Source organism: Solea senegalensis, linkage group LG6, assembly GCF_019176455.1.
Source record: "Solea senegalensis isolate Sse05_10M linkage group LG6, IFAPA_SoseM_1, whole genome shotgun sequence".
NCBI lineage: Eukaryota > Metazoa > Chordata > Actinopteri > Pleuronectiformes > Soleidae > Solea > Solea senegalensis.
Genome location: NC_058026.1, coordinates 6,575,363 through 6,603,321, shown reverse-complemented (window position 1 = coordinate 6,603,321; position 27,959 = coordinate 6,575,363). Strand labels below are relative to the sequence as shown.

Below are 27,959 nucleotides of genomic sequence, written 5' to 3'. Positions count from 1 at the left end.
AGCACAGAGAGACACAGGCTTTGACCCAGCTGATCTGTTTGAGAAGAAAATACCTTTCCTGGTTCTACAACTCAGATAAAGGTGAAGTTTGGTGTAAAAGCAAATACAAATGTAAGCCTGCAATGACTCCATTCATCATGTAGCACTTACACCACAGTTAGACTCAAAGCAAAGTCTAACATTTAATCTTATTTATGGATTCAAATTGTTGAAATTGTGAAATATACACATTGCTCCTTATCGAAACACCTTTCCTCACTTGTCTGGCTCCTTTCTGGCCAATGGGCACTCTAAGGACCCAAGGTCTGTTGAGTTTGAGACCCCTGATCTAGCCAGAAATGATTATTGATATACTGATGCCTAAAAAAAAATCAAAATTAGAATTTGGATAAATCTTTCCAGCAGTGTAACTCACTATCATTTTGCTTCTTTGTGGACATTTTGTATTGTTCAGTTATTGTTACATAGCATTATGTGTCTTTTTATACGTTCCTTATTGCAGAATCACTATATTGTGATGTCTTTTTTTTCCATGTATTCTCTGGTGTCCGTTGAGGAGTTAACACACCTGAGTTGAATGAGTTAGTTACAGTGCCACTTTTTTTTCCTTCTGGTGTGACTTGACTGTTTGGATACTTCATTCACCATAGATTTACAAACCAGTTTATTTCAGGTGGAGATAGGAACATCCACTGCGCCCATAATGATGGCAAAATTGGTAATGTCTGAATAAGAAAGGAGCAAACAAAAGGGGATGGAGACCAGCAAAGCACACAATAACGCATTTCAATAACATGCCAGCTATTTTAATTATTGCCAATACTACTCATAACAATATGTTGGGGTTTTGTTTTTCTTTGCTGCACTAAATGCATCCATGTGTCTGTATAATAGCTTTTGTCTTTTTCAATAAATAGTAAGTGAAATGGCTGTCAACGCGAGACAAAGCAATGTGGAATCAAAAGGAGGAAGAGCCCAATAGATAGGCAGGGTGAAAATAAGAATTTAGCTCTGGCCTTTCTTCATTTCATACCAGAAATACAGTTAAATAGGATTATCTCGCTGTCATTGAATGTACATTTGTGTGCATTAAGTGTACATGTGTATGAAGGCAAAAAATCAATCATATATTTGGATGTTACCCCCACTTCACACACCAGAGACAGCTTTTCGGATACTTTGGTGTTATTATTCTGCACTCAGGGGGATGGTGTAGCTTTCTTCTGTCCTCCATTTTCACAGCAAAACAACATCACAGTCTTATTTTTTTCTAATGGATATAGAGTGGATCGATCCAAGCTCCACTGAGAGAGCCCTCTCCTGGACCATGCTGTTATTACTTCAGACGGTCTAATGGTCTTTTAGTCTGTGTATTTTACACTCCCCCCTACGTTTGAATGGATATCTGATTATCTGATGAAGAGTGACAGCCTCAGCGTATGACTGACAAGTACCAAGTTCTGAGAAATATCTTGACAGTGAACATGATGTTCCTGCAGATGATGTCTGCAGTCACATATTGTGTCCTCATTTTTTCATTGTACTGCCTCTCCTGTTACCATGTCTGTACCAAATTCCTTGCATTCTACTCAGTCATCTCTAATGTGTTAAAAAAGTAGCTTAAATCCTCACCTGTCCAGGGCTTAGGGTTAACAAACAATCACTAATGTCTCGATTTCTTACAAACATTTTGACCCCAGTCTTTCTGTGATTGGCTTGTGCTGCATTGGGTCACACAAGGGTTTCATTTGAGTTTAAATATTCTAAGAAAATTAACAAATGACTTGATTAATGCTTAGTTTAGATCTAAATGTGTTTTTCATTCACTTTGTAGGTGCATCGCATATTTAGCCTTGATAATCTGTATGCTAACACCCTTCGCTAATGACCGTATATCACACAGCTGTGCACAGCTTGTTCCTACATGCATACACTCATGCTAGCATGTTTAACTAGCAGTTAGCTAGTTAGACAAAGTTAGCTACTTAGCTAATTTTGCAAAATATGCTGTTTTGGTACAAGAACAGAAATGTTATGCTAGGCTATTTTGTCTGTTGGTTTGTAATGATGGTAGATACACTTACCACTACGGCTTCATTGACACTGAGTTTTATTTAGGCTGGTTCGCTCACAATAACGGAACAGAGCCACTGCTATTGTGATCAGTAACACCTTTTTATAGGGCAGAGTATTTAAAGGAGCTGCTGATCAACTGAGAGGGTTTGCAGAGAATGGTCTGAAAAAGAGAAAATATCCACAGAGTGGTATAGTTCTCTTGGGGAAAAATACCTTGTTGTTGCCACAGGTATGAGGATAATGGCCAGACTGGCTCAAAATGACTGTCAGGCAACAATAACTTGCAATGGTGCCTCAATTAACCACTTGTTGCAACCAAGGTATGCAGAAGACCATCTCTGAATATGCACAACACTTTGAATCATGAAGCTGATGGACCACGTTGGGTGCCACTTCATTAGGTGTCCTGCGTACCTAATAAAGTGGTTTTCTGCTTGCTAAGTCCCTTTCCTTTATTCCTCTCTTCCAATCACTTCTCTGTTTTTCTGTGTCCCCATGCTCTGTCAGCCAGAGGAGCTCACCAATGTTTTGGAGATCTGCAACATCGTCTTCACCAGCATGTTCTCCCTGGAGATGATCCTCAAACTCACAGCTTTTGGTTCGTTCAGCTACCTGCGAAATCCCTATAACGTGTTTGATGGAGTGATCGTCATCATAAGGTACAACTGAGGATGTGTGCAACCTGTTCCCGTTGTGATAGTTTATGTACTTACTTGAAGGGGAAAGGGGAACTTTGGATGCTAAAACTAACCTATGTTTATGGAAAACAGACAGATGCATAGCAATTTAGGTGCATGCTGTCATGTTTTCCAGACCGTTGTGAAAAGCGAACCTGCATTTTGAATTATTCACTTCATGCTTTGTCGGATCGTCATCTGCATTCTGCCGGGTGTGAATGTACCACCTGTACGTATGTGAATGTCAGAGTCAGACAGCAGCACACAGGGTTTGTCTTTTGTTATATTTGCTTGAAGCTTTAGGTGAGTGGCAGTGCTTTTGATCTGCCAGCATTATTTTGTCCAATTCATTTGGCTGAGCACCTCAGTGTATGATCCCTGAGATCAAATACACATCAAACCGACTAAAACTGAACAAGATCAAATGTGTCGCCCATCACAGAAGATTTGCATGGATTGAACATATCTACATCTGTCTTCTAATGTCTCTCACCACGACCAATTTCTCTCTCTTCAACGGTCTGAATGTCCTTTGCTATTCAAACAAAGCTGCTCTGTAAACATGTGCCCATTCAATATTTGCTAAAGCATGGTCAAAGCTATTTCGAGGTTCTGTGTGGAGCCTTTGATCCCCACCTCCATTAGGAGACAAACAACTCAGGAAAGGTTTAAGGCCCACCTTAAACAATAAGGTAAAACTTCTGTGATCTCCGTTCTGTGATTACTTTCCACCTGAAAACAACATTTATTTAAGTCATTAAGTATTTAAGTCAGAGCTTGATAATGCTTCTAATGTCTAAAACCTAAAGAACCCTAGGTGGACACATTAATCACTGCAAGATAAGATAAACCAAAGGTTCTTGTGTTCCTCGGGGACATTCCAGAGGAAGTGATTAATTTAATGTCAAGAATGGCAAAGACGGAGAGCAACAGCAACAAGCAAGATGACCCCAACAGTTTGACATATAGATCAAAAGGCCAAAGGCACCCACAAATAGTTTTGGATTCTTCTGTTTAAAAAAATCCTCCAGCAGTGCCAGATTACTTACAGTACATCATAAAGAGGCCCTGACAGTGTTTCGCCAATTATTCAGAATTCCTGCAGACGGGGCAACAGAAGATACACATTGTGTTTAAAGAAATGAGACTGAACATTTTCGTGCAGCTTTAAATATAAATAAAAGTTACAATACCCCCAGTTTCAAAAGCCACTGAAGTGGTGTTTTCAAGTATTTATAATTGGTTTGAATGGGATAGACAATGGAAACGCCTTAAAGTTCAACACTTCTTTAACACAATTTTGACAAAAGGGAACATTCATTAAGGTTTAAAGGTGTTTCCTATTATACCCTACCTAGTAATTCTAATGTCTTTGTGGTCGTCTGTGTTCATCTCAGTGTGTGTGAGATTGTCGGCCAGTCTGACGGCGGCTTGTCAGTGCTGAGGACCTTCAGGTTGCTGAGGGTGCTGAAGCTGGTGAGGTTCATGCCTGCTCTGAGGAGACAGCTGGTGGTCCTCATGAAGACCATGGACAATGTGGCCACCTTCTGCATGCTGCTCATGCTCTTCATCTTCATCTTCAGGTAAGGGTAAACATCTGCGTGCTCTACTAGATGATGATGATGATAGATGTCTGTGAGGGTTGTTCTTTTAAGTTCTATTATTTATTATAAGTTCTTTATTTGTTACAACTCTATGATATCAAAATAGCTGTTTTTCCAATATTCCTATTGAATCTTTAGAGGCATGGCCACAAATCCACTGTGACTAATCTTGTACTTGGGGGAGATTACTAAATTGCATCAAATCAACCACTATATGAGGGTTTCAGTGATTTTGGCGAAAGGTCCCCCAGCTGTCCTCCATGTTGCACTGTGTCATTGAGTTAATTTTAATCAGAAATACGTACATATGCCTAAGCTACCATTGCTCCAAGAGCTTCATGTCATAGCGACTTGAAAGTGCACCTGCTTAACAGCTGCAGCTGTAATGCAGGTCACCATGTTCTGCAGTAGCTATTAGCCTTGGGTGCAAAATAATGAGCCTGCACTTGAGAATGAATTGAGATCTTAACAAGCAGACTCTTAACGAACTGGAGCCAGATAACAAGGAGGCATTTGAAGGTGCTCAAGCTCTGCCATGGCAGCAGTACAGTGTACGATCAATGAGCAAAGGAGTTACCATCTCTGTCAGAAAGGAATTCCTGCAAAAGACCTGTAAAATTGCTTTTACATGATTAATGAGTACTTTATGGTGAAGGTAAAGCCATCAGAACAGATTATGTAACCAGGCTTAGGGACACTCTACTATTTACATTCATCTCCATAATCCCTGGCAAGGAAATACAAAAAAAAAACAACTGATGGCACAGAGTGATTCTCCTGAGAAACACCTGAGACTAAGAACAGCGCTACAAGGCCAACGTCTCAGTAACCCAAAAAACGGGGGCTTGCATTCATTATGCCTAAAGAGATGCACATTTAATTATTAGTTAGATTTCACAGATGCTACCTTTTGCAGTCTTAATCAAATGATTTGCTGTTGTGTTACAGTATCTTGGGGATGCACATCTTTGGTTGTAAGTTTAGTCTGAAGACGGAGACTGGTGACACAGTACCCGATAGGAAAAATTTTGACTCCCTCTTATGGGCCATTGTCACTGTTTTCCAGGTAAGCAACCTATCACGGAAACACACACAGACATGCATCTCTGTATCTTACTTACCTACATTTCTGTTTATATGCAGATGACTCACATGTGTTTCCTTAGACTTGATTCTGTGCAGACAATATATCATTGTCCTGCCTCATGAGATATGATTCATGACCCCAAATGACAGTATTTTGATAAAGAAACAACTGTGTTCTAAATAGGTTTTCCCATGACTTACCAGCATGACAACATCTTATGGTTGCACATATCACAGGTACTATGGGTAATATGAACAGAAGTTATCCAGCTGAAGAAGTTGATGTCATGTTAATGGCAGACAGCAGTGGATATTTTGCATATTAACTCTGCACTTTACCAAAATCACCTGTTAGTCAAATTGTCCAGAATATTAATGTTTACATTATTGTACATGAACAACATATGCCTTTCCCTCAGATTCTGACCCAGGAGGACTGGAACGTGGTTTTGTACAACGGTATGGCAGCTACTTCACCATTTGCAGCCCTTTACTTTGTGGCCCTGATGACCTTTGGAAACTACGTCCTCTTCAACCTTCTGGTCGCCATTTTGGTTGAAGGCTTTCAGGCAGAGGTAAGGTGTCAGCCTGCCGCATATAAGCTGATCTCCGTTATGTCAAAGTCCACATGTTTATTTGGTTGCAATGACAGAGGCACCCTGCCATCAACTGTCAAACCGGCTGACTGATCATTGGAAAATTGTAGTGTGCTTGAGTTGTCGAACACGGATTAGAGCATGTGTGCGAGTGGGAAGGGAATCAATGACACAAATCAGCCTCTGATTGATCTTTTCAGAAGACCAAAACAAAACACATCCATCCGTCTTTTCACGCCATGTGAGTCATCTCTCTCTCTCAGTGTCAGTGCTTAATCCTCTGCTCATCTACAATGTGCCTACTATAGTGAGAAATTTGAGATTATTGAGCCAATTTACTCCCAAAAATCCACTGCCATTTTAATTTGAGAGCTCTGATGGGAAGGAATGTAGGAAATTTAAATTGTTTTACTTTATTCTAATAACCTGACGCCTAGTGCAGTGATCTTGTTCTGGACTTGTGGTTCCTTGTGCTGTGCCTGACCCTGCACACTGCACTTCTTTTAAATGAAACAATCCCTTGACACACTCTGACCATCATCAATCACTTGTGCAACATCGACCAGCAAGTCATAGAAAAATGGCAGACAGAGTGTAACTTAAAATAATCAGAATTAGAGGGGAAACAGGTGGGGATACATTATTATGCATTTTTCAAAGTTTTTACAAGACATACTGTACGGTTTGAAAAGAGCCGTTACGTGTCAAACCTGAGGAAAAACATCTCTCCACAGACACACCTCATTAGAACACACTGGAGTTAAAGTGAGCACTGTCCACATTTCCTGTGTTTCAGCACAAACCTCTCGGGTGAGAGGGGAAACATCTTCATGAAAGTTTAAAGTTCCAGTAGTAGTTCTTTAGATAACCGGATGAATGAGAATCTACACAGATGATGTGATAAACTCTGCTTCTTCATCTCCAGGGTGATGCTAATCGTTCTTATTCAGACGATGACCGGTCTTCTTCCAACTTTGACGAAAGCGAGAGACACGACTCCATAAAGCTGTCTGGTGAGCGACATGTTTTTATGTTCCTCAACTGCCTGAAATGAATCAGGTCCTCTTTTAGTGTGAAGGTTACAGTCAAACAAATGCAGGACAGACGGCGTCAAAAGAACACATCTGTAATTTGTGTTTAGTCCTTCATGAAGGGAAATATTTCAATTTGAGGGCACTTGTGTGTGACTGTGGAAATGTATTGTAATCGACTGCTTATCTTATAGATGTACCTCATTAACCAGTTATTTCATTTGTATTGAATTACTCGTGTGGCTTTTGTGAGAAGAAAAATACGGATTCAGTGATAAATTCCGGTTTTTAAATGCTTAACTTTGGAATTATGTTGTTAACTTTTGGTTCAACACAAACACAGCGATTGAAAGCAGAGTTCCTCTTTGGTGTCAAAACAGAATGCTTGAAAATCCACTTGAATCTCACATTTACACTAGGGTGACCATACGTCCGTATTTCCCGGGACATGTCCGTATTTCACGTCCTGTCCCGGGTGTCCCGGGTTATTTTTAGAAAGTGAGGAAATGTCCTGGTTTTTAAAATTACCTTCTTTGGACCATTACATTTACATGCACTAGGGCACTGCCCACGGCGCTGCGTGCGACGTAGCCTAATCCCCGCCCCTATGCTGTCAGCCCTATTAATCAGAACGTAGACAACGTGACTGTCAGTCATACGCAAGCAACATGCCGAAGCGCAAGTGCTCGTTTACCGACGAATTGCTAAAGAGTTTCCCGGCTTTCAGATCGGGTCGAGACAAATGGGAAGCCTTGTTCACAGTGTGCAAAGCAGGCACATATGTCATGGTGTCCAATGGAGGTGCAAGAGATCTGAAAATTCACCTGGACACAGAGAAGCACAACACAGCTGTCCGAGGCGAGGGTAGTGCTAGCTCGATCACACAGTACTTTCTCAGACCAGGGAACGAGGATGCAGTGAATGCAGCGGAGGCTGCATGGTCATTTCACACAGTGAAACACCACAACAGTTACAGATCCATGGACTGCACTAGTGCATTGCTCAAAAAGACCCTCCCCGATTCAGACACTGCTAAAAAGTTAAGTTGTGCCCGAACTAAGACCGAGGCTATTGTTGATAGTGTACTGGCACCGCATTCTGTAGAAGTGGCGCACGAAGCACTAAAAGACTGTCTTTTAGTGTGTTTAAATGTATTTATTCAAAATGCTTGAGTCAACTTGACTCAAGCATTTTGAATAAATACATTTTGAATAAAATTATCATTTGTTATTGGAGTTATTGTTATTGACTTTTACTGAAAAGCATTTTTAATAAACCAACTAAATATCTTGTTCTATCTATATAATATAATATACCGGTATAATTGAATAATAATAAAATACTATTAAAGCAGCAGCATCCTCCAAATCAACCCCCCCCCACAAGTTGTCCTGGTTTTCCCAAATGAAAATATGGTCACCCTAATTTACACCGTTAGTCTTTGTTTCTCTTTGAAGCTTCTTCAAAAGAATGAAAGGGGAGGCTGGATGTGTCAAAAAAGTAAGACGGAAATTCGTGCCAAAGCCTTACAAACGTGCAAGCCAGGGGTGTTCAAATATGAATGAGCGCTATCTTTATCCAGAGCTCACAATAAATATGTTCCGGCTACGCGGCCTTCCTCAACAAACTCAGCAAACAGCACGCCGCAGAGGAGATTAGACATGATTTCAGCGACTGTGGGAATCACTTCTCCACAGAGTGAGTGGGCTTCTGATGCAGAAGGTATACGATCTCAGCAGTGCCACCTCAGCAGAAGATCAAACACTGCCGCCTGTTTCTACGCCGATACACAGACAACAAGGTGTTCCGCTGTCTGTCCGCTAACGCAGCACAGCGACGTCATGTCTGTGCTGTTAAAGTTGAGCGCGTTTCTGTGTAGGCGGTCCGTTTTTTGTTAATCTCTGCCTTCATACAAACATTAGTCTGAGAAGTGAGCAGTGTTACATCACACGACTATAAATAAAGACGGCTGACTCATCTCCAACTCTTCCCACTGTACAGAAATTGAGCCACACTGTGCCATCTTGCACTGGTGACATCATGTAGAGCTGCGATTGTCAAAGTGTGGGCCCTGAAGCCACTGCAGGAGGAGAGGTCATTAAAAACAAATACATCAAACTGCTGTGTAATGATATTCACTGTCAATTTGCAGAGGGTTGACCAGAACTAATGAACCCGACCATGGGCTACATGATATTCGATTGTGTGCACACCCCATAACAGGTGTCATTGTGTTTGCTGCACACACTCACGTTCACCCTGAAACATACAGTAGACTCTCATGACTGACGAGTGCCATGGCATTCTGCGGTTTAGTGATCTTTGAGTCAGAATTAGTCCCAGCTGTCAATCCTCATGTTTAACCCCCACATTTTTTAAACATCTAATAACTTACACACACTTGATTATTATCATCCATCCATCCATTTTCTACCATTGTATCCTCCACGGGAGGGTCGCCCATCTCAGCTGACAGAGGGCAAAAGGCGGGGTACACCCTGGACAGGTCACCAGTCCATCACAAGGCCACATATAGAGACATTCAACCATTCACTCACACACCTACAGTCAATTTAGAGTGTCCAATTTACATAATCCCCACATTGCAAGTTTTTGGACTGTGGGAGGAAACTGGAGAAACCCACCAGGACCAACTGAATTGATCCTAATGGAAGCTTTGTAAGAGCTACATGAACTAACCTAAAAAGATATCTTTATAAATAAATGTGTCGGGGCGGAGAGATTAACCTTTTTTAGTTTGGTTCATGCCCCAAAGTGTCGCTTTAATTCTTGACAGTAGATTGGCCTGATGCTAATCTTGGAACCAGCTATTGGAAGTTAATAGAAAAGTATCTGTCATTGCCAATTTTGTAGCACGAGTTGCTCCTTTTGCCAAATTGATGATAAAGTGATGTGGGCCATGTGTCCGTTGATGTTAAGTGGACTCTGCCCCGGTCAAGAAAAACACTGGCGATGGAGAGGACTGGAATATGGAATATTATATATACTGAAATATTGGAATAACACGGTTTGATTGGCCGGCCCTGCTGCTCAGAAAGTTAAATATTTCTCACCGTCTGTCACATATGATGTTTGCAAAGTAATGCAAAGGACCCATAGTGCAGTGTGGTACCACTTGGTGCTGCTCCATTTAAAGTAAAGGGTGTTTCAGTTGACGCCCTCCATGCACACATGCAGTATGACCTGTACCAGAATGTGCTTCACTTTTGTCATAATTGTCTATCTTCATGGACACACTATGTGTCCTTTCAACATGTTTTTGAAAGGCTGCAATGATTTTTCATTAAATAATCAATGACTAAACGATTTTTTTTATTATTGAATAAGGGTTTGATTTTTGTTTTAATTAAGCCCGGATTTCTATTTTGTGTATGTTCCCTTTTTCCCTCTTGAACAAATAAACCAGGAAAAAACAAATAGTTTTTTGGTTCCTGAACAAAACACCAATTTAAATTCATTAAATAAAAAAGTTGTAGCTCTAACTTTGTATTTTAAGCAAATACAGTAAAGTCTTAACTTCATCACAAGGTCACAATCCTGTTTTCAAAATCACTCCAGGTATAAATTATAACGGCAATCCCCCAATGTACCAGCACAACAATAACAGAACATGTCCTAATTTTGTTGGGTTCCCTTCAGACCCAAGGATCTGTACCTTGACGCCTAACGGCCACCTGGAGCTTGGGGCTCTTTCTGGAACCAGAGGGTCCTATTCCTCGGAGAGGCGGAGCTTCACCATGGAGTCCAGGAAGAGCAGCGTGATGAGCCTGGGCAAGAGCAGCCTGGAGAGACGCTCCCTCTCTCTGGTACTCATTCACACAAACGCACACAAAAAAAAACATGATTGTAGAGCGAGCTAAGTGCTTTTTAAAGAGCTGGATGAGGCTATTTTTAGAACCAACAGATTAGCAGTTCCTTGCACAACTGAAAATGGTTCCCCCTATGGCACAATGACAGTGTGACATAGTCCTCACAAATATACACACACTATTTTCATCCCTGTCAAATATTTCTACATCTTTTATCATCACCTCTATGAGACGTGTGATGTTTATATTTTGTCCCGTTTTATGTTGTGAATTCACGACAATACGACATGACAGTTATTTCAGTGACAAAGCTGTCGCGAGACGGGTTCTCCGCCGAAGCAAACACATGCAGTACGTCTGTTTCACGTTGTCTCGCATGTTTTCTTCTGGTATCCAATGGAGACGGCTTCTTGGGAAGAAAGAAAAAAAAAAAGTTTACTGATGTGTTCTTGATGATATGAGTTTCTCATTTCAACTTTAATGTAACTCGTACTAAAGACGTGGATTATAGATCTTCATCGACATGTGAATTCTGTACCAACTGTTGTCTGTAATGGAAAAAAAGAAACGCACCAGTGATCAGCCTGTACAGAATTCTGCCAAAAAACTATTTTAGTTTGTTCTATAAGCTTCTTAAAACTTATGATAAAATAAATACACTTACTGTAGAAAACGAAATGAAAAAGCACCAAAACTAGAACTTATACTAGAACACTCAGTGTCTCGAAAATGCCTGCAAAACAAGTTGTAGAATAACTGAATTTAACAAAAAAATCACTCAAAGATTAATTAGATGGCTTTATTATTTACCATTAGCGTTAACCCTAATATTATTTCCCTAATTCCAGTGACTTCTTTCACTTTTCCACCATGTTCACACGTTCCATGACTGTCACAGGTAACAGAAACAAATCTACTAGTATGGCCCTAATTTTGTCTTATGTGGAAAAAAGTAGTGTAACTTTTCACTTACAGTAAGTCTATCAGCTCAGTTGAGAGCTCGTGTCACCCGGCGACATTCTCCAGCCGCTCACAAGGAGGGACGGCGGAAACGGAAACACACTGGGTTATGACTCAAAACACAAAGAAGCGACCACACTGCGCTGCTGCTGTATACACACAAACGTTCCCTCAGTCAGGTCTGATAGTTTTGCTTGACAGAGCTAGTTTTTAGATAAAGGTTGAAATAATTTTGGCCGTATACACTTGACATTTTCTTCCACTTTCCCGACATTCGACTGACGTCTATTGGCTGACTGAAAACAGGAAGTTCAATCACTTTATAACCAAAATTAATCCATTACAACTGATGTAACTGTTTCCTTTCTATTGCCACATTTATTAAGCAATTCATCCATCAGAGGGCAGTAAAGAGTAGAGTCTCTGACAACAATAAACGTGGCGACAGTAGAGTAAAAATGGTTTTTGAACACTTGCTTCTTGAATCTCGAATCGTTCCTGTGATCCGTCTCACTCGATCTCGTGGCTACACTGCCCTCTAGGACTTGCACCGGTACTGCTCTGTTGAATATGTTTCATCTGTAACCAGAAACATTTTTAACATGGAGGAGGGTATGTATATGTTGTGTGTGTGTGTGTGTGTGCGCGTACTGTCTACACACACAAATCGCATAAAACACAGTACGCGTGTGTGCATCAGTGTTGTGCCTATTGAACCGAAACCTCAGGAGTGAGGAACTAAAATATTTCTACATGGTTGCCATGGTAACGTCTATTAATTGACTGTTCCTATCCTCTGTTTATCCACAGTGAAACTGAGTGAAGTGAAGAGAGGGGGCGATGGGGAGAGACGGGGGAAGGGGGATGCGGTGACAGGCTGAAAGAAAAACAGAGGGATGATAAGCTGTAGTTAAGCAACGCTCTCACCTCAGAGGAGCTAATGTTAAACACAGCAGGTGTGTGTGTGTGTGTGTGGGGAGGATCACTGTAAACTTCTTTAAGAGCGATCCAAGTTTATCAATATCAGAAAGCACCGGTTACATCACTCCTACCAAAAATAGCTTGGTAATAAGCGAGACGTGTTTGTGTGTTTTCTTCTTCTTCTGCATTGCAGATCTGAAAGTGTTTGATCATCTAAATCAGTTGGTTAGAATCCACTTTAAGGGTGGTACATTCTGAAATCATCAGTCGTGAATGTACAGTTGGATATGTTTCTGCCTCAAAGGCGCCTGTCAGTCAAAACAATAACAAGACAATCAGAGATGGCAGACTTCACCCCATTCACGCTGTTGGACTTCACTATTGTTGTGTGTTTGCTTGATGATTCTTTTTGGAAGAGAGCTCAGGGCAGCATTGCAGGTGGCTGATAGTTGGAGTGTTAGTCCACCTCCTCTATTGAGTGATGGTTTCTCCCGTCTAAAATTCCTAGATGGATGTCTAAATACATCCCATTGATGAGGCTTCTGTCACCAATTTTCCTCTGTAGAATTTGTCCACCGGGTGAATTTTGCATCCACGAAATGCACCCTTTCGGAGCCTGGGTAGCTCAGTCGGTAGAGCATCAGACTTTTAATCTGAGGGTCCAGGGTTCAATTCCCTGTTCAGGTGGAGCTGTGATCTTTACAGTGAGACATTTCCTCGTGGCAAACGATAATATTGAAAAAATAAATATTGGTCGTAAGTACTGAATATTTCCCTCTTCCTTCCCACATCTGTGGTTTGCCCTGTAAGACAAAAAAACAGTAAATATGGATTTCTAAGGATTTCAAAATATACAACATTGCTCTTCTTGTTTAGATGTTTTATTGCAGAAGTGTAAGAGTCACTCTATTGTTAATACGCCATCGTGTCATCATGTGCGTCAATATCACTGTAAAGTCCAATATTTTAACAACACATTAAACAATTACTATTTGGTGCCATTGTATTTTTTGTCGTCCCAATCGTTTGCCACCTGATTTGTTTGTTTCCCTCTCTCCCACACAGTGTATTAGAAACTCTGATGGAACTTTGGATAATGATTTCTCGATTGTGTTGGGGCAACAATCACAAGTGAATTTATCAGTGTATTGGGCACACTAGCTTTCTTAGGGTTATTCGTCTGACACAGCGGCTCGGTTAGGCAGTGAAGGGATTATAATGAAAACAACATACAAGAAGTGCACAGTGGGTTTAAAAGTACATTTGTTTTTATTTGTACAAAGCCAAATCACAACATACATTATCTAAAGGCATGGTACATAGTAAGGAAAAATCATATAGAGAGCAGAGAAACCCACTGATTCACACAATGAGCAAACACTAGGCATCAGTGGAGATGCCGAGACAGGTTGGGGTGAAAGGAAAAAAGCACAAGGTTGTATTTTGATATATGTTGAAGTAAAAGGGTTTTCTCCAATGGATACTATTTGAAAAATAGAGAAAAGGGTCAAGGATGGCAGCATGCAACCTTTAATTACTCAGTTCACTTATCTTTAATGACCGCATAATCTGGATGGATGTAATCTGCTCTCAGGTTAGTGTCAGTAAACGTGCCCCCGAGAAATCAATATGATGTGTAACACAATCAGCAGTGTTCAATGACTGCGGGAACGCTGCATTCTGAGGAGGACATTGTATTTGTAGTATTCGTAGTACTTGGAAATATTCAACATGAGTATTAGTTTTCACCCACTTTTGTCTGTTTGTTTGTAAGCAGGATCTTTGTCAAAACATAAGGTTGTCTTTTGCAAGAAAAGTGACCAAACACTGCCAAAGACCCAGTTTCAACAGCGTAAAGTGAGGAACAAACAGACAATATACAATAATGAACAGTGTTGTCTTTACTTTCTGTAAAGTCAACAAACAGACAATATACAATAATGAACAGTGTTGTCTTAACTTTCTTTAAAGTCCTGTATTGCAGCGCACTGTTGATGAACATCCAGCACTTTATGCTTCATTACAGTTTCTATAGGAACAGATGCATGGATTCACAACGACCAGGCTCGGGCTTTGACTGGCAGCGAGGGTTTTTCAAGTGAAAAACGTATAATTAGGTCCATCATGGTGAAAGGACTAGACATGTGGAAACAAACTGAGCTGGTTATGACACTTAAAGTGGAACTGCCACTCTGGGGTGTTGCATATTACAGTTGATGAAAGCCTGCTGAGTGCACGACACTCTCATTTTACATTTCCTCTGTTCAACCATTCTACTTCATTTATCCATTTATGCTTGACTGACCCTTAATGATGTTGACCTGCTCTTTTTTTTACCGATTCCAACTTCCCTTCATTTGTTTCCATTCATTTCCTCATTTATTTACTAATAACGTACTGAGTCTTCTGCTGTTTCTCTGTCGCTGCGGTTGCTGGAATACGTCCAAGTTCCAACAACAAAACCCCCATTCAAAATTAATGTTTTCATCAAAATGTATTCAAAGTCCCAGTAAGAAAAAATGCTTCTCTGTCCTCTTTCTGTCATCAGTGGTGGTGGAATGTTTTATATAGAAATTTAAATTAGAAGTTTTATGCATTATGGATATTTTGATTTCATAACTTTTATGCAACTGTGTTATAATGTTTTTTTTTTTTTTTTGTGGTTTATTTTTTACTTTCTATCCATCAGTTGTTTCAAAGTTGCTATCACTTCAAGCTCAACATAATATGTGATTGCCATAATTCTTGATGCATGTAAAGGTGGTTGTATGTTATATTTGACATCTCCCTAAGTCAGAATCCCATGATATAGCAATACCATTTATATTTATTTTATTATTTTTTCAGAATTTCAAAATAAAAATGTTTTGATATGGAGTGATATATAGCTCACACACACACAAATAAATAATCTATAAATATGAAAAACAGACATTCAAACTTGATATAGGGTGATGGGCCACATGAAACCGATTGGGGGGCCACAAGTGGCTCATGGGCTGTAAGTTTGCCACCACTGCCCATTGCTAAATTGATCATTTTCATCTTCAGTCATTGAAAAGACAAAAATATAAAGTTGTTGTTTTGCGAAAACAATGCAACAAAGTACGAACGTGCAGGGTCACACTTACATACTCAGCTACTGTACGTACAAGTTTTAAATGAAAATAAAAGCCATGTGCAGGAGAAGTAAGAGGCTAAACAACGTTTAATCACCACTGTATTGTGCTGTGGTGACATTATGACTTCATTTAGTAGCTTCAACTTTCCTCAATTATACCCAGGATAATTCAAAATGACATAAATGGGCCTATAATTTAAATAACCCTAATATTATTTACATAATTCATCCATCATATTGTCCTTTTTTGGTACCTGCACAGTGATTGTGAACATGGTGAGATAAGCAATAGTTACTATGAACTGCTTTCTGTGCCTTTCAGCGCCATGGGCGTAGTTCCAACTATCACAACTGGGGGCGCCCTTACCATCCACAGTCTACGTGGAGCCGCAGGTAAAACATGTAGATTTACTTTGAGCTGCCACCAATTTCCGCATGTATTTATGTAATTAATTCTTAATATTTTCATTAAGCCTTAATTAGCTACATGTAAACATCCAACCCTTAATGTTGTTTTATGCTCTTATTAGCTTTTCAACTAAATTGGAAATTGTACTCATTATCTCTTTGTTGAAACTTTATGACTCAGTCATGAATATTTAAAACTGTTTAATGAATTTCTTCTTGTGCTGCAGGTCTAGCTCGAACAGCCTAGGCCGGAGGAGCTACAGGTTTGGTGGTGCTCCTCTTGTCGGTGGCAGCCTCCGTGTGCACAGCACCCGCAGCCCCCACTCCCACACCTATGCCGCCGAGCAGGAGTCCCTTCTCTCCCATCCACCGCACTCCCATCATCCTCTACTGCCTCATCATCCACCTCCACCCCCGCTGTTTCTCTCGAGGCACTCCGCTGCGAGGATGGATCGACGAGCTCTTTCCCTGGAGCTGCCAGAGCTGCTGCGGGCAGGCGGACAGGCCCCGGGCCCTCCTCCTGTTCATCCAGACCCTGGAAGGAGGAACGGGTCGGGGGCAGGGGGATCCATCACTGGAGGATCTGGGCTCAGTAGTGGCTTAGGAGTGGACCACCGGGACTGTAATGGCAAAGCATCGGGGCCCCTCATCCAGCTCATGACTGAGGTTTTCCCTCAAGTCAATGCACGCAAGGACAGAACAGACCTTGATGAAGAGACGGACTATGTAAGTGGCACAGATTTCAGCATTTCCTAATGAGCTGCAATAAATCCCAGTATTATATAAAGTATTTATACCCTGAAAAAAGGAAATGGAGAAATTACTTCAAACAACAACACTCAAATTGATTAAAGGTAGTGTTGGAGATCCTGGTAAAACTGTTCGAGTCCAAGACCCTTTCTTCAGGCTCCCCACACAAGAGCGTTGGTTTCACACAGATTCACGAGCACTGCGCAGTTAAACTGTAACTCTCTGTTCTTTTCAGCGACGTTAACTTTTTTTTTTGAAAAGCCGAAAAACACCATGCTCTCAAAAGATCACAAAAAACATAAAGTTAACCCACTGATAGAGAAGAAACGGGGCCACCATGGCATGACTTTGCAGCCCTTTCTGTGCTTTCAGTTGTCGCAGCACCGATGTTCACTCTGGTCTTGGATCACTCTGCATGAGCCTTTCCCAAAAAGAAACGTCTTTTGTTTGCGACCAACACCTGTTGTTGTTGTAAATGAACAGATCATACAATGACTTAAGGTCACACGGTTGGTGTAGTGGTCGGCACTCTTACCTGTGCAGTCAGAACACCCGGTCGGTTTCTCTGGGTTCTCCGGGTTCTCCAGTTTCCTCCCACAGTTCAAAAACATGCAGATTTGGCAAACTGGACACTCACCTGTGTCCAATTTCCAATTCCACCTGTCAAAGTCATGTTTAAAATTAGATCTTACACAATTTCTTCCATTGCCCTCCAATGGTCTGTGGGTATAACTGACATGAATTGGGTCAGAAAAATGTGACATTACTGTACGCATGCTCCAGCGTTCCTCCACCTCCACCCTCCGTGACGGAGGCAGTAAATACAGTATCGTCTGCCAACATCTGGGATGACTGGCTCACACCACAACACAACTCCATCTCCAACATAACCCCCAAAGAAGCATACACAGCAAAACAAAGTTTTATCAAGCAAAGCCCACAGGGCCAAACAAGAAAATAACCAATGCTGTATGAAAACTACAAGGTTGCTTTAGTTCCCTCATCAGTGTGCATCTTAAGTCTGCACAGGAAATACAGCAGTCTCCTTTGGCAGAGCCCAAGATGCTCGCGAGCCTTTGCTCAAGCATAACAAGGAGAACATTTCATATAACTTGCTAACTGTAGTGTGGATAGATGGTTGAAAATGAAGGTCCAGTGTGGCCGAAAGTTAATATACCACAATATTTTCGTATTTCTTCAAAATAAATTGTTTTAGTAATTTATGGACATCACAAACAATGGTGAACAGCTCCAGCCCCAAATAAACCCAATGCACAAACCTAGAAGAAGTAGAGTGGGAGAGCAGCAGTTTATTTGCGTTCTGGTTTGCAAAGGCCACCGTCTATATCTCTGGGGAAAATGGAAGAGTGAGCACTCTCAACATTGTTATTTCATTTGCGTGTCATCAATTGCAGGATTTATCATAATTCATTTGTCCACCGTTTTCTTTTTTCAGTGTGTACATTAATAATCATCACCTCCACAGATGATTTGGTGCAATGTTATTCTCTTGAATCGTTGTCTACTTTTTTTATCTTCGTTTTTTTTTTCTTTTTTTTTTTCAATAATGCACTTAACCAAAACAAATCATCAATCGTAATCTCTTATGGGAGCTGGCATAGAAATGATCCAGCGATATTGGTCGACCTCTGCTGTGACTTTGCTGCCACTTTTTTGAAATGTCCAAGTATTTCAGACATCTGCCCAAAGTCACTTTGAAAGTCATCCAGTAAAAAATCACTGTTATGTTTGCTAAATCATCTTGAATTGGTTGCAACAAAAAAAAAAACACATTCATCCAGATAGAGATCATGTATCGATTCGTTTTTTCTACATATATTTTGACCCAACCAATTGTTTTCCTCCCTCCAGAGTCTGTGCTTCCGTGTCCAGAAGATGACGGAGGTGTACAAGCCAGACTGGTGTGAAACCAGAGAGGCGTGGTCTGTTTATCTGTTCTCACCACAGAACAAGTGAGTAGACGCCTTCAAATATTTAGGTGAACTTGATGTTTCCAAGCTTTAACTGATGGAAACATCAGATTTCCATCATTTCTAGATTTTCTCTCATGGAAAAAGGGAATATAACTTTTGTGTTGTTAGATTAAAACTCTTAGATCAGCAGTACATTGACTTGGTACATTTAATCCAGTAATCTGAAGATGCATCGATTTCCCTGTAGAGATTCTGCTTGTAAAGTTGCAGAAACTTTTGACGAGGGTCAGAATTTGTGGCCTTCTGACCAAGGTTTCTCTTTCTAGGTTGGTCAACTGGCCAAAATGACTCCTGGATCTTAAACACCTACTTACTGTTTGTGTTTTGTGTCGAAAACATTAGCAGATGCCGTGCTTGGACAACCGTCAATGGCCGTTCGAGATTATTGATTGATTAACACTTGTACAGATCGGTTCATTTGTACAGCCATTCAGACTTGGATATTTCCACAAAATCCCATAAACCCAGAGCTAAATAAACATAATTAACTGGAGCACCACATAAAGCCTGCAGTGACCTTTGTTTGAAAGCCTGGACCACTTGTCATTTGCCACTGGGAACTGAATTGAACCCAACATGTTTAACAAAGCTTGACATTTCAATGAGGAAACAAATACAAGAAGCATTTTGCTGGACGTGTCGGGGATTTGTAATAGCTTGCGTTATGGCAAAGTGTTTCCGCCAAAGTCTCTTTGTTCGGCACTGAAGTGCGGGGAAACCAAGTGTGGAGAGATGACAAGACAAGCAGCACCAATGGCCCTGAAAACAAGCACCTCTGTCCCCGATAATGTGGAGGAACACAGGGAAAACTGCTGTCTCCTGCCTTCACGAATGCCTTGTTACAGTGATGCCGCTGTTTATTTCCTTCAGTCTTTTTTATTTGGTTTTAGACAATGTTATTGACTCGGAGTTCCAAACTGTGTGTGGTCATCTGTGTATGTCAGTGTTTTCCTCCAGTCAATGCATAGCCAATGGAAACATGAAAGAAAGATCACTCAGTCATCCATTCACTCACTCACTCACTCAATTCCCTGTGTGCTGATAGCCACTTAAGGAAAGCCAGGCCTTGGGGCTGAGTCTTGGCATCCTGGCAGGTGCCATCTGTCAAGCAGGGGCTGAGTGTGTGTGTGTGTGTGTGTGCTTCGGTGTGTTCTAACTGTTCCATTGTTAGGCCATATCATGTTTGTGCAGGTATTTGCGGGAGACTTTGCATATACGGCACGTGCTGGCGGCAGCAGCCTGCGAACATATGTGAACCCTCGTCTTGTTTATGCATCAATGGGCTGTGTGTGTCTGCGAGTGCATGAAGAATGTGTGCGTTAAAGCAGGAGCAACAGACAAAGTGAGACACAAGCCAACTAAGTTGTCCTGTGCCAGGACAGCCGCCAGTCACGATCAATGTCAGGGGACAGGGTTGCCAGATTTGAATCGATAGGTTTAGCGACAGAGTTCCCAGGTCTGGAGGAAAAACAGTAAGATTAGCAGATTGATTTCCTCACCCGGGGAGTAGGAGCAGCAGCAGCATCAGATACTTTTTTCCCTTCATAGCTGGCAGATGAGTTCAGACATGTAAGCGGTTTCATTCAGGAGCTGCCTTTGAAGGCTCCTAAGCTGATGACTTGACAGCAGCACCGCTGCTGTAAGGGTGTGAAAGTTGCAACCACTTACACTTAATAAGTGTCTCTTTATGATCCCTCAACACCTGTGAGCGGATTCACTGGAGAGTCCGCCGATACCTTCACCCGTGCTCTGAAAGAATACATAGATGTACAAATGGCTGCGGTGAGATGGAGTACACTAATATGACACAGGTAAATGTGTAGCAGCTGATGATCGTGGGATGCAGAAACCATTAGGTACCATTAGAGTACAAGTGCAAGTGTCCATTTAATAAGCTGTTACCATTCCCCTTCCTCCTCTCTACATCATCGTATGCACACTTGGGGGCATTTATGCTCTGAAAAAACTAACCTCATGAGCAGAGAAGCTCCTTCAAGCTCAAGTGTTGTTGGCTTCTTCTACTTTTACTGTCAGACTGTCAGAGACGTTGTCACTGAGCAATTACTCTAAATCAGTGAAAGAGTGTCAGAGTATAGAGCTGTTTTAAACTGGTTCTTAGTGAAGTTTTCCACAGACGGCAACTTATAGCACTGGAGAATGTGAGAATGTTAACAATTACCCATATTTCCTGTAGAGGAGTGAAGGAGTGATTTTCCTTCATAGCGACTTATAGCACATCTAACTTTGCCCCTGTCTTCTCAGGTTCAGAATTCTCTGCCAGTCCATCATTGCCCATAAGCTTTTTGACTATGTGGTCCTGGCTTTCATCTTCCTCAACTGCATCACCGTGGCTCTGGAGAGACCCAGGATTCTGCAGGGAAGCCTGGTAAGTGTTTTCTCCACATCACTTATCATTCTGTAGACACTAAGCAACTGTAGCAAGACTGGATAATAGATAAATGCTTTGGACTCAGTGCTGCCAGTATGGCCAATGCTGGAGTGTAGGTTTGCCCCGAGGGTCGATAAACAGCGTTTTTACCAAATAAACAAAATGTGTTATCCAAGATGTGTCCCAAATTGCAACATATCACAAAGATGGTTACCGAACAACAGCTTCAGGTAACACAGATTCATTTCCCAAAACACCATTATTTCATGGGGAAAATGGGCAGAAAACACTACAACGTTTTAAAAATCCAGAAAAGTTGGAACACTTTTTTAAGCCAGTAATTGAAACAGGAAATAACATTGAATGGTTGCCAAGGTCACAGGTTCTAGAAGTCAATAACTTCTATGGATTTGCATTTTTTATTATTTATCACTTTTACCTTTCACTGTCTTTGCTGCGATGCCACTGTGAATTTCCCCTTTGTGGGACTAATTAAGGATTATCTCTAATTCTCCATTATCTCACATTCTCCAACTAACATTTTGGCTCTTACTTAAATTAAGTTTGGCCACAATGCTTATTTAATGTCACCTTGATTTTGCCAGTTGTAAAAAATGACTAGTGGTTATTTAAATGAATAGGTGTCTACTTATTTGTCCCACCTTGTAATAACCCTGCCTGAATTCTCTGGCTTCTTCCATTGATTCAGCATTAAAATACAACAGTGGCCAATTTCCAAGCAAGTGATGTGTCATAAGAGACACACTTTTATTTATTTTCTTTTAAAATTCGAGCTGACCTTGATACTGTGTTTGGCACCTAGATATGTATTTGAATTGCAAAAGCACAGGCAACTTTTATTTTGTTGTTTTTGTTTCTTCAAAAGGACCCGGACAGTTTGTGTTCTTTCTTTCTTCACTACTTAACCGGAATCTTTTTTTTTTTTTCCCTCTCTGCCTTTGTTACAGGAACGACTGTTTCTCACCGTTTCCAACTACATCTTTACGGCCATTTTTGTTACAGAGATGACTGTCAAGGTAAAACACTTCCCTCCCAGCTGAGAAATGGCATGATAGCAGTTTTATGGCATGATAGCAGATATTAAGCGCCCTTCAAAAGTATTGGAACAGTGAGGCCAATTCCTTTATTTTTGCTGTCACCATTTGGGTTTGATATCAAAATATGAATATGTGACAAGAGATCAACATTTCAGCTGTTATTTCCGGGTATTTACATCTGGATCTGATACACAATTTAGAAGATATAATTATTTGTAACGGAACGCAACATTTTTAAGTGAGCAAAAGTATTGGAACAGGTGAGACTTAATATTTAGTTGCAAATCCTTTGATTTCAATAACTGCATCAAGCAGGTAAATACCTGGAAGTAAAAGCTGAAATGTTCATTGTTTGTCTCATAGTCGTCTTTTGATGTCAAACCCAAATGTGTTTGGGTTACGGCAAAAATAAAGGAATTGGCCTCACTGCTCCAATGCTTTTTGGCACTGTAATTCTTCAGCTGTGTAACAAATATCCTTTTCCCATGAAGAAGAAATACACTACATGACTCAGCTAAAATGCTGTTGCTGATATTTATTTTTTTACAGTCTGTGCATAGATACAAGATATTTAGATCGTATCAGATTCAATATTTTTTTTATGTCTGGTCCAAGGGTTTTGGCGATTATCGGACTGATACCAATCCTGAGTATTATATCAGATATCCTTTGTTCTTTTCCTCTTCCCCCTTTTGTTCTCTTCTCCAAATTGCAATAGCTTTGTCTCCAAAATCTTGTCTTCCTCCTATTACTGTATATCCATCTCCTTACCTCCTCTGTCGCCACTCGTTCTCTTCTTTCGTCTGTTGATTTCCTGTCCTCTAACTCTTCCCCTTCATACTCCATACCTCCACCTTTCCCTCTTAGTTCTTTTTTTTTTTCTCTCTCTCAACAACTCTGCAACTCAGTTGCACGTGTCCCATTAGTGATGGTCAGCTAGATAATGAAGTTAATTAGCAGGCTATCGCTCTTCTGCTGGCTTTTAGCTACTCCCAGAAGCCTCATCAATAAACACACACACACACATATTCACTTCATACTGTTTTTAATCCACTAATCTGCTGTCCAGAAGACAGGGCATCATCCATTATTAAGGGCCTTGTGTCCCCGGGCATTCTGCACATTGGTAGAAAGAAGCCTGTAATCATTTATTTATGACCAAGGATAATGAAGACATGTGTATATGTAGATCATCTCAGCACTGTGGTGGTGCACAGTTCACGTGTACACACATCTATGCATCCGGCCCCAGAGTGAACTTAGCTTCTCGGGTTATTTATTCTCTTCTGTGTCTATATTTTCTTCAATTTGCCTCCATCAGTGTGTCAATCACTCGCATTTTCATTTGGTTAATCTTCCCAGACCCGCAGCCCGCACCGTGACCCCCATGTGGAGGATAGAGTGGTAGATGATGAATGAATGAATGAATTAATAATCTTCTCAGTGCTACTTATGAGATTAATTTCAGACTTGAGTCCTGTATCTGTCTCTTATCGTTCTTACTGCTCTGTTGTCCCTCTGTCTGTTCCGTCCTCTTGTTATCTTCCTGCGCAGTAGTGCTTCGTTTGCTCACTCCACTGTGGCTCCATTGCTCGCCTGCCACTTGTGTTCTTATCTGTAACACGGTATGTCAGTCATACAGTGGCTCTGACTCCCATCCACTGTGTTTCAGTTACAGTGTCAGTACCGTTCACATTCACAGGATCAACACACAGACAACCCAAACCCTTTAAAAATGACCAAAATGGTCTATTTCAGGGTCTTTTCGGCTTAAGCTTGTCATTATTGGCATTAAAACACATTACAACACTGTGTCAGCACATGTTGGTGCTTGAATCTGAGGGAATAGGTCCTGGTAAGTCCTAGAAAAGTCCTTGAGTTTGGTGTCAACCAAGGTGTGGAGACCCTGGAAGCCACATCATATAGTGCAGGATTGCGGTTGATGCTGCTAACAGCAGTGGCTACATCACAGGTAGCAGATGTTTCTGTTGGCACATAATTAACGTCTTGTTGTAGATAATGCTATGAAAACCCTTCATATGTTCATATTTTAGGTATTTTACTCCAGGTACGCCACCATTAACCAAAAGAAAATTGGGAATGTGAGTTACGTGGTCTTCAGTGTCAATTTTGGTCGCAAATATAGAAACACACACACACACACATAAGCAGTAATCATTGTAAACAGTGTTAGCTGCACTCTGTGAATTTGACCTTGGACACGAGACTTGCATTAGAAACAGGGAGCGGGGTGTTGAGGCTGCTTTGTTTGTCTCTCCCCCCTCTACAAACACACTCACACACTGACAACCTTGTAAAGGTCTGTCCAGAGTTGTCTTGGTCTTTTCGACATTGTGTCCGTCACCTTCTGAAACCGACACGACAGTCATCCTAACAGTCCCGGTTCTGTTCAAAAATGCGAGCAGCCGTTCTGTGTCAACGTGGCCGGTAAAGTTAAAAACAGTGCTTCTTTTCTTTTTTCTTTTTTTCGCCAGGAAAATCTGTCAAGTTTCCTTTTCTCACTTGCCCTGGTCCTTTCTTTCTACAGCTCTACTCAGCACTGATGTTGTCACCAAACAACATCCAGCTCGAGGCTGAGGCAAAACTCTAACTGTGTGAAAAATGTGAAGCACGGTTGTCTGCATGGGAAATGATGCTTGAGGGAAAATGGCTTCATAACACTTAGTGAGGAGTTTCGTAATAGGAGGTGAAAGAAAGTCTTAATGGATGCTAAGATTTGGCTTATACGTAGCTCCAAGTTTCAATGGTAAGTAACCTTTTTTAAGAGCTCAGTATATGGCATTCATTATAAGAGCATCAAAGCTTCAGAGGTTGCATTAGCTGATCAAAAACCTACTCTTCTTTTTGTTATTTCTTTCTGTTTTTCACCTACTTTTACCTTTGAACAAGCAGCCAAATGTTCACACTGTTACACCGAAGCCGCTGAAGTGCACATGTTTACCAACTCAAGTTTAAATCTTAAAGCTTTTTTTTCGTCATGGTTTGGAGTAGAGACTTAAAATGCTGGTTTAGACAAAATGATGTTTGAAGTCGAGAAGGCCAATGTGAACAGCATGCACACAACCTAATGATGGAGAAATGTTAACTATTTTGGCCAATTTTGGAGACGGCAAGTGCTGAAAGTGGCACAGAATTGGACCCTGATTAGATTAATATTTTTGTTCTATTTAATGTACATGTTGGTTGAATATCAAACAATTTCTTCTCGTTTTTATATTTAATTTCATTTTTTAAAGGTGATACGTGTAGATAATGTACAGCTGTGACCTTTAGCATTAAAAAAAGGTTATTGCACTGCGTCCCACTATGTTCATGTAGATGCACATACACATACGTTTTATTTTTGGTTTATTTTAATTATGTTTAGACGGAGATTGAAAGTGAGAGAAAACGGTGACAATAACGGACTGTAAAAAAAATATACATTAAAGCTCTAGAAAGTGTACGAGAGAGAGAGAGAGAGAGACAGATGACTGACAATCATCGTGTAATCTATAATGTGCAGCTCACAAAACTCTTAAAAATCAAATCACAATATCATCACTGGGGCGAAAGGTGCAATCATTGCCACATTTCCTGCTCAGTGATATTACGGATGGCGTTTGAAGGTGACTTGAATTTGGATTTAATGTGACACAGCTTGCCTCGTCAGCCGAACGACAGCGGGTATAGTTTGAGAGCAGACGAGCCAGCTTTGATAATGGTGCTGGCATCGACCCGCTATGGATTTCCCATGCATCATGTTCTATCATGGCGATATTTGATCTGCTTAATGGACGTCCCATTGCATTACAATAGTCCCATAGGGGCTTCAGTGTAGCATGCTGCTATTAATAAACAAGCAGATCCAGCCTGTCAAAACACAACAGAAGACCTATTGTGTATAGTCTGGAGAAGTTAGTTAGTTTTAGTTCATTAGCTGCTATTAGCAACTTTGGGGTTTTTTTTTCTTTCTGTTGTCATGCTCTTTCATTATTTATATTCATTGTCCAGTCTTTTTCTGGACACATGATGCTGCAGATTCCTTTCATTCACCGCTGCTGCTGCTGCCGCTGCGTCATCATTCTCTTTGCTGCGGAGACAGGTGTGGTGTTTGTTCAGAGGTGGAATAAGCTCAACGCTTTCCAGCAGATTGTTCCTAGGAGGTGCAGCTGCAGATAGTCTGGCTTCCAGTGAGAGAGAGAGAGAGAGAGAGAGAGAGAGAATTTCTGTCCGAGGGCTGGGTCATTTACTCTGATTGCAGGGAGAGGTGGTTAGAATTTTTACAGTGATGGGATTTTCTCACAAGATAATCGGCCTAATTAGTGTGTTCTTGTGTTCTTTAAGAGCTAACTTGGAGATGTGTGGGCGCCGGCGGACTTCCTCGTATGACCTCAAGCAAGTTTCCATGGTTGTTCTCTTATTGGCGGTCTCTTTTGAGCAAAACAACACCAACTGGACTGGAAAGTGTTGTGCCACAGGGAGCTTTTTCTGCCTTTGTGTATGGTTTTGCATGGATTCACACTGTACAGATGAGTCCATGCCAACCAATGTGGAAATGGTTGGATAATGAAATTGGGTCACACGTACCTTCACAAACCGAGTAGATTTGTGCCACCGACTTTAGCTTCCAGTCTGGTAAAGGAATAATAATAATCCAATTTAAAACAATAACATTGCGTTCCCCTGCCTCTTTGAAAGCTGTACGCAGCATGGTTCACGGAGACCGGAAAACCGCTCATTAAAATTAAAAAGAAAGAATGTAATGTCAACATTCATCAGCTCTACTTGCTGGGGAATCTTTTCAGCAGATGGCTGAAGTGTTGTTGTGTATACGAGGGCATCAAACACTAGTGTTTTGTGAAAGACTTTTGTGTTGTAAAACAAAGAGTGCCGAGTGTATGGATCAAAACTTTTTTTAACTGCTGTACATCAAAGCTGACTGTGGTCGGGAAGCGGGATGCAACATTTATGGAGGCAGATTTAGGAAGACATAGTTTCAGTGGCATTGTGTTATCATCGCCTGTGCAGCGTTCTTACGCTCATCTACTCACAGAACTACAAAAAATCCCTCCATGTCTCTCTCTGGATGAAGTTTCTTCAACCCAAACAGATGATCTCAAGACTTGCAAGGTGATAGGTGGGAAACAAAATGTAAAAATGTAAACATAAGTGTAAAGGCTTTATATCGCCATAGAAGCCATCCTCCTCCACCATGGAGGTTATGTTTTCAGGGATTTCTGTTTGTTAGTTTGTCAGTCTGTGTGATTGTTAGCAGGATTAAGCAAAGACTATTGAAACTTAGTTGCATGGTGAAGTACAGCCCCATAAATGCATTACCTTTTGAAGCAGATCCAATTCAGTGATCAGAAACCGTCAACATTGTGATTGTGACACATTTATTTCAACAAATAATGAAGAGATTATGAAAAAAAACAAAAAAAAAACGGGCATATCT

General features: G+C 40.9%; 1 protein-coding gene and 1 non-coding gene across 2 annotated transcripts in view; both read left to right on the top strand.

Annotated features, from left to right (window-relative positions):
* LOC122770945 (voltage-dependent T-type calcium channel subunit alpha-1I-like) overlaps positions 1-27,959 on the top strand; it is a 171,945-nt gene that overhangs the window by 95,259 nt on the left and 48,727 nt on the right. The window contains exons 10-20 of the mRNA XM_044028180.1: positions 2,584-2,735; positions 4,151-4,336; positions 5,306-5,423; positions 5,863-6,018; positions 6,965-7,052; positions 10,731-10,897; positions 16,225-16,295; positions 16,538-17,036; positions 18,933-19,033; positions 21,317-21,440; positions 22,412-22,480. Coding sequence (XP_043884115.1) covers positions 2,584-2,735; positions 4,151-4,336; positions 5,306-5,423; positions 5,863-6,018; positions 6,965-7,052; positions 10,731-10,897; positions 16,225-16,295; positions 16,538-17,036; positions 18,933-19,033; positions 21,317-21,440; positions 22,412-22,480 — 1,731 coding nt within the window. The remainder of the gene's footprint in view (positions 1-2,583; positions 2,736-4,150; positions 4,337-5,305; positions 5,424-5,862; positions 6,019-6,964; positions 7,053-10,730; positions 10,898-16,224; positions 16,296-16,537; positions 17,037-18,932; positions 19,034-21,316; positions 21,441-22,411; positions 22,481-27,959) is intronic.
* trnak-uuu lies at positions 13,396-13,468 on the top strand. The gene has a single exon. It is a non-coding gene; the product is annotated as a tRNA-Lys (tRNA).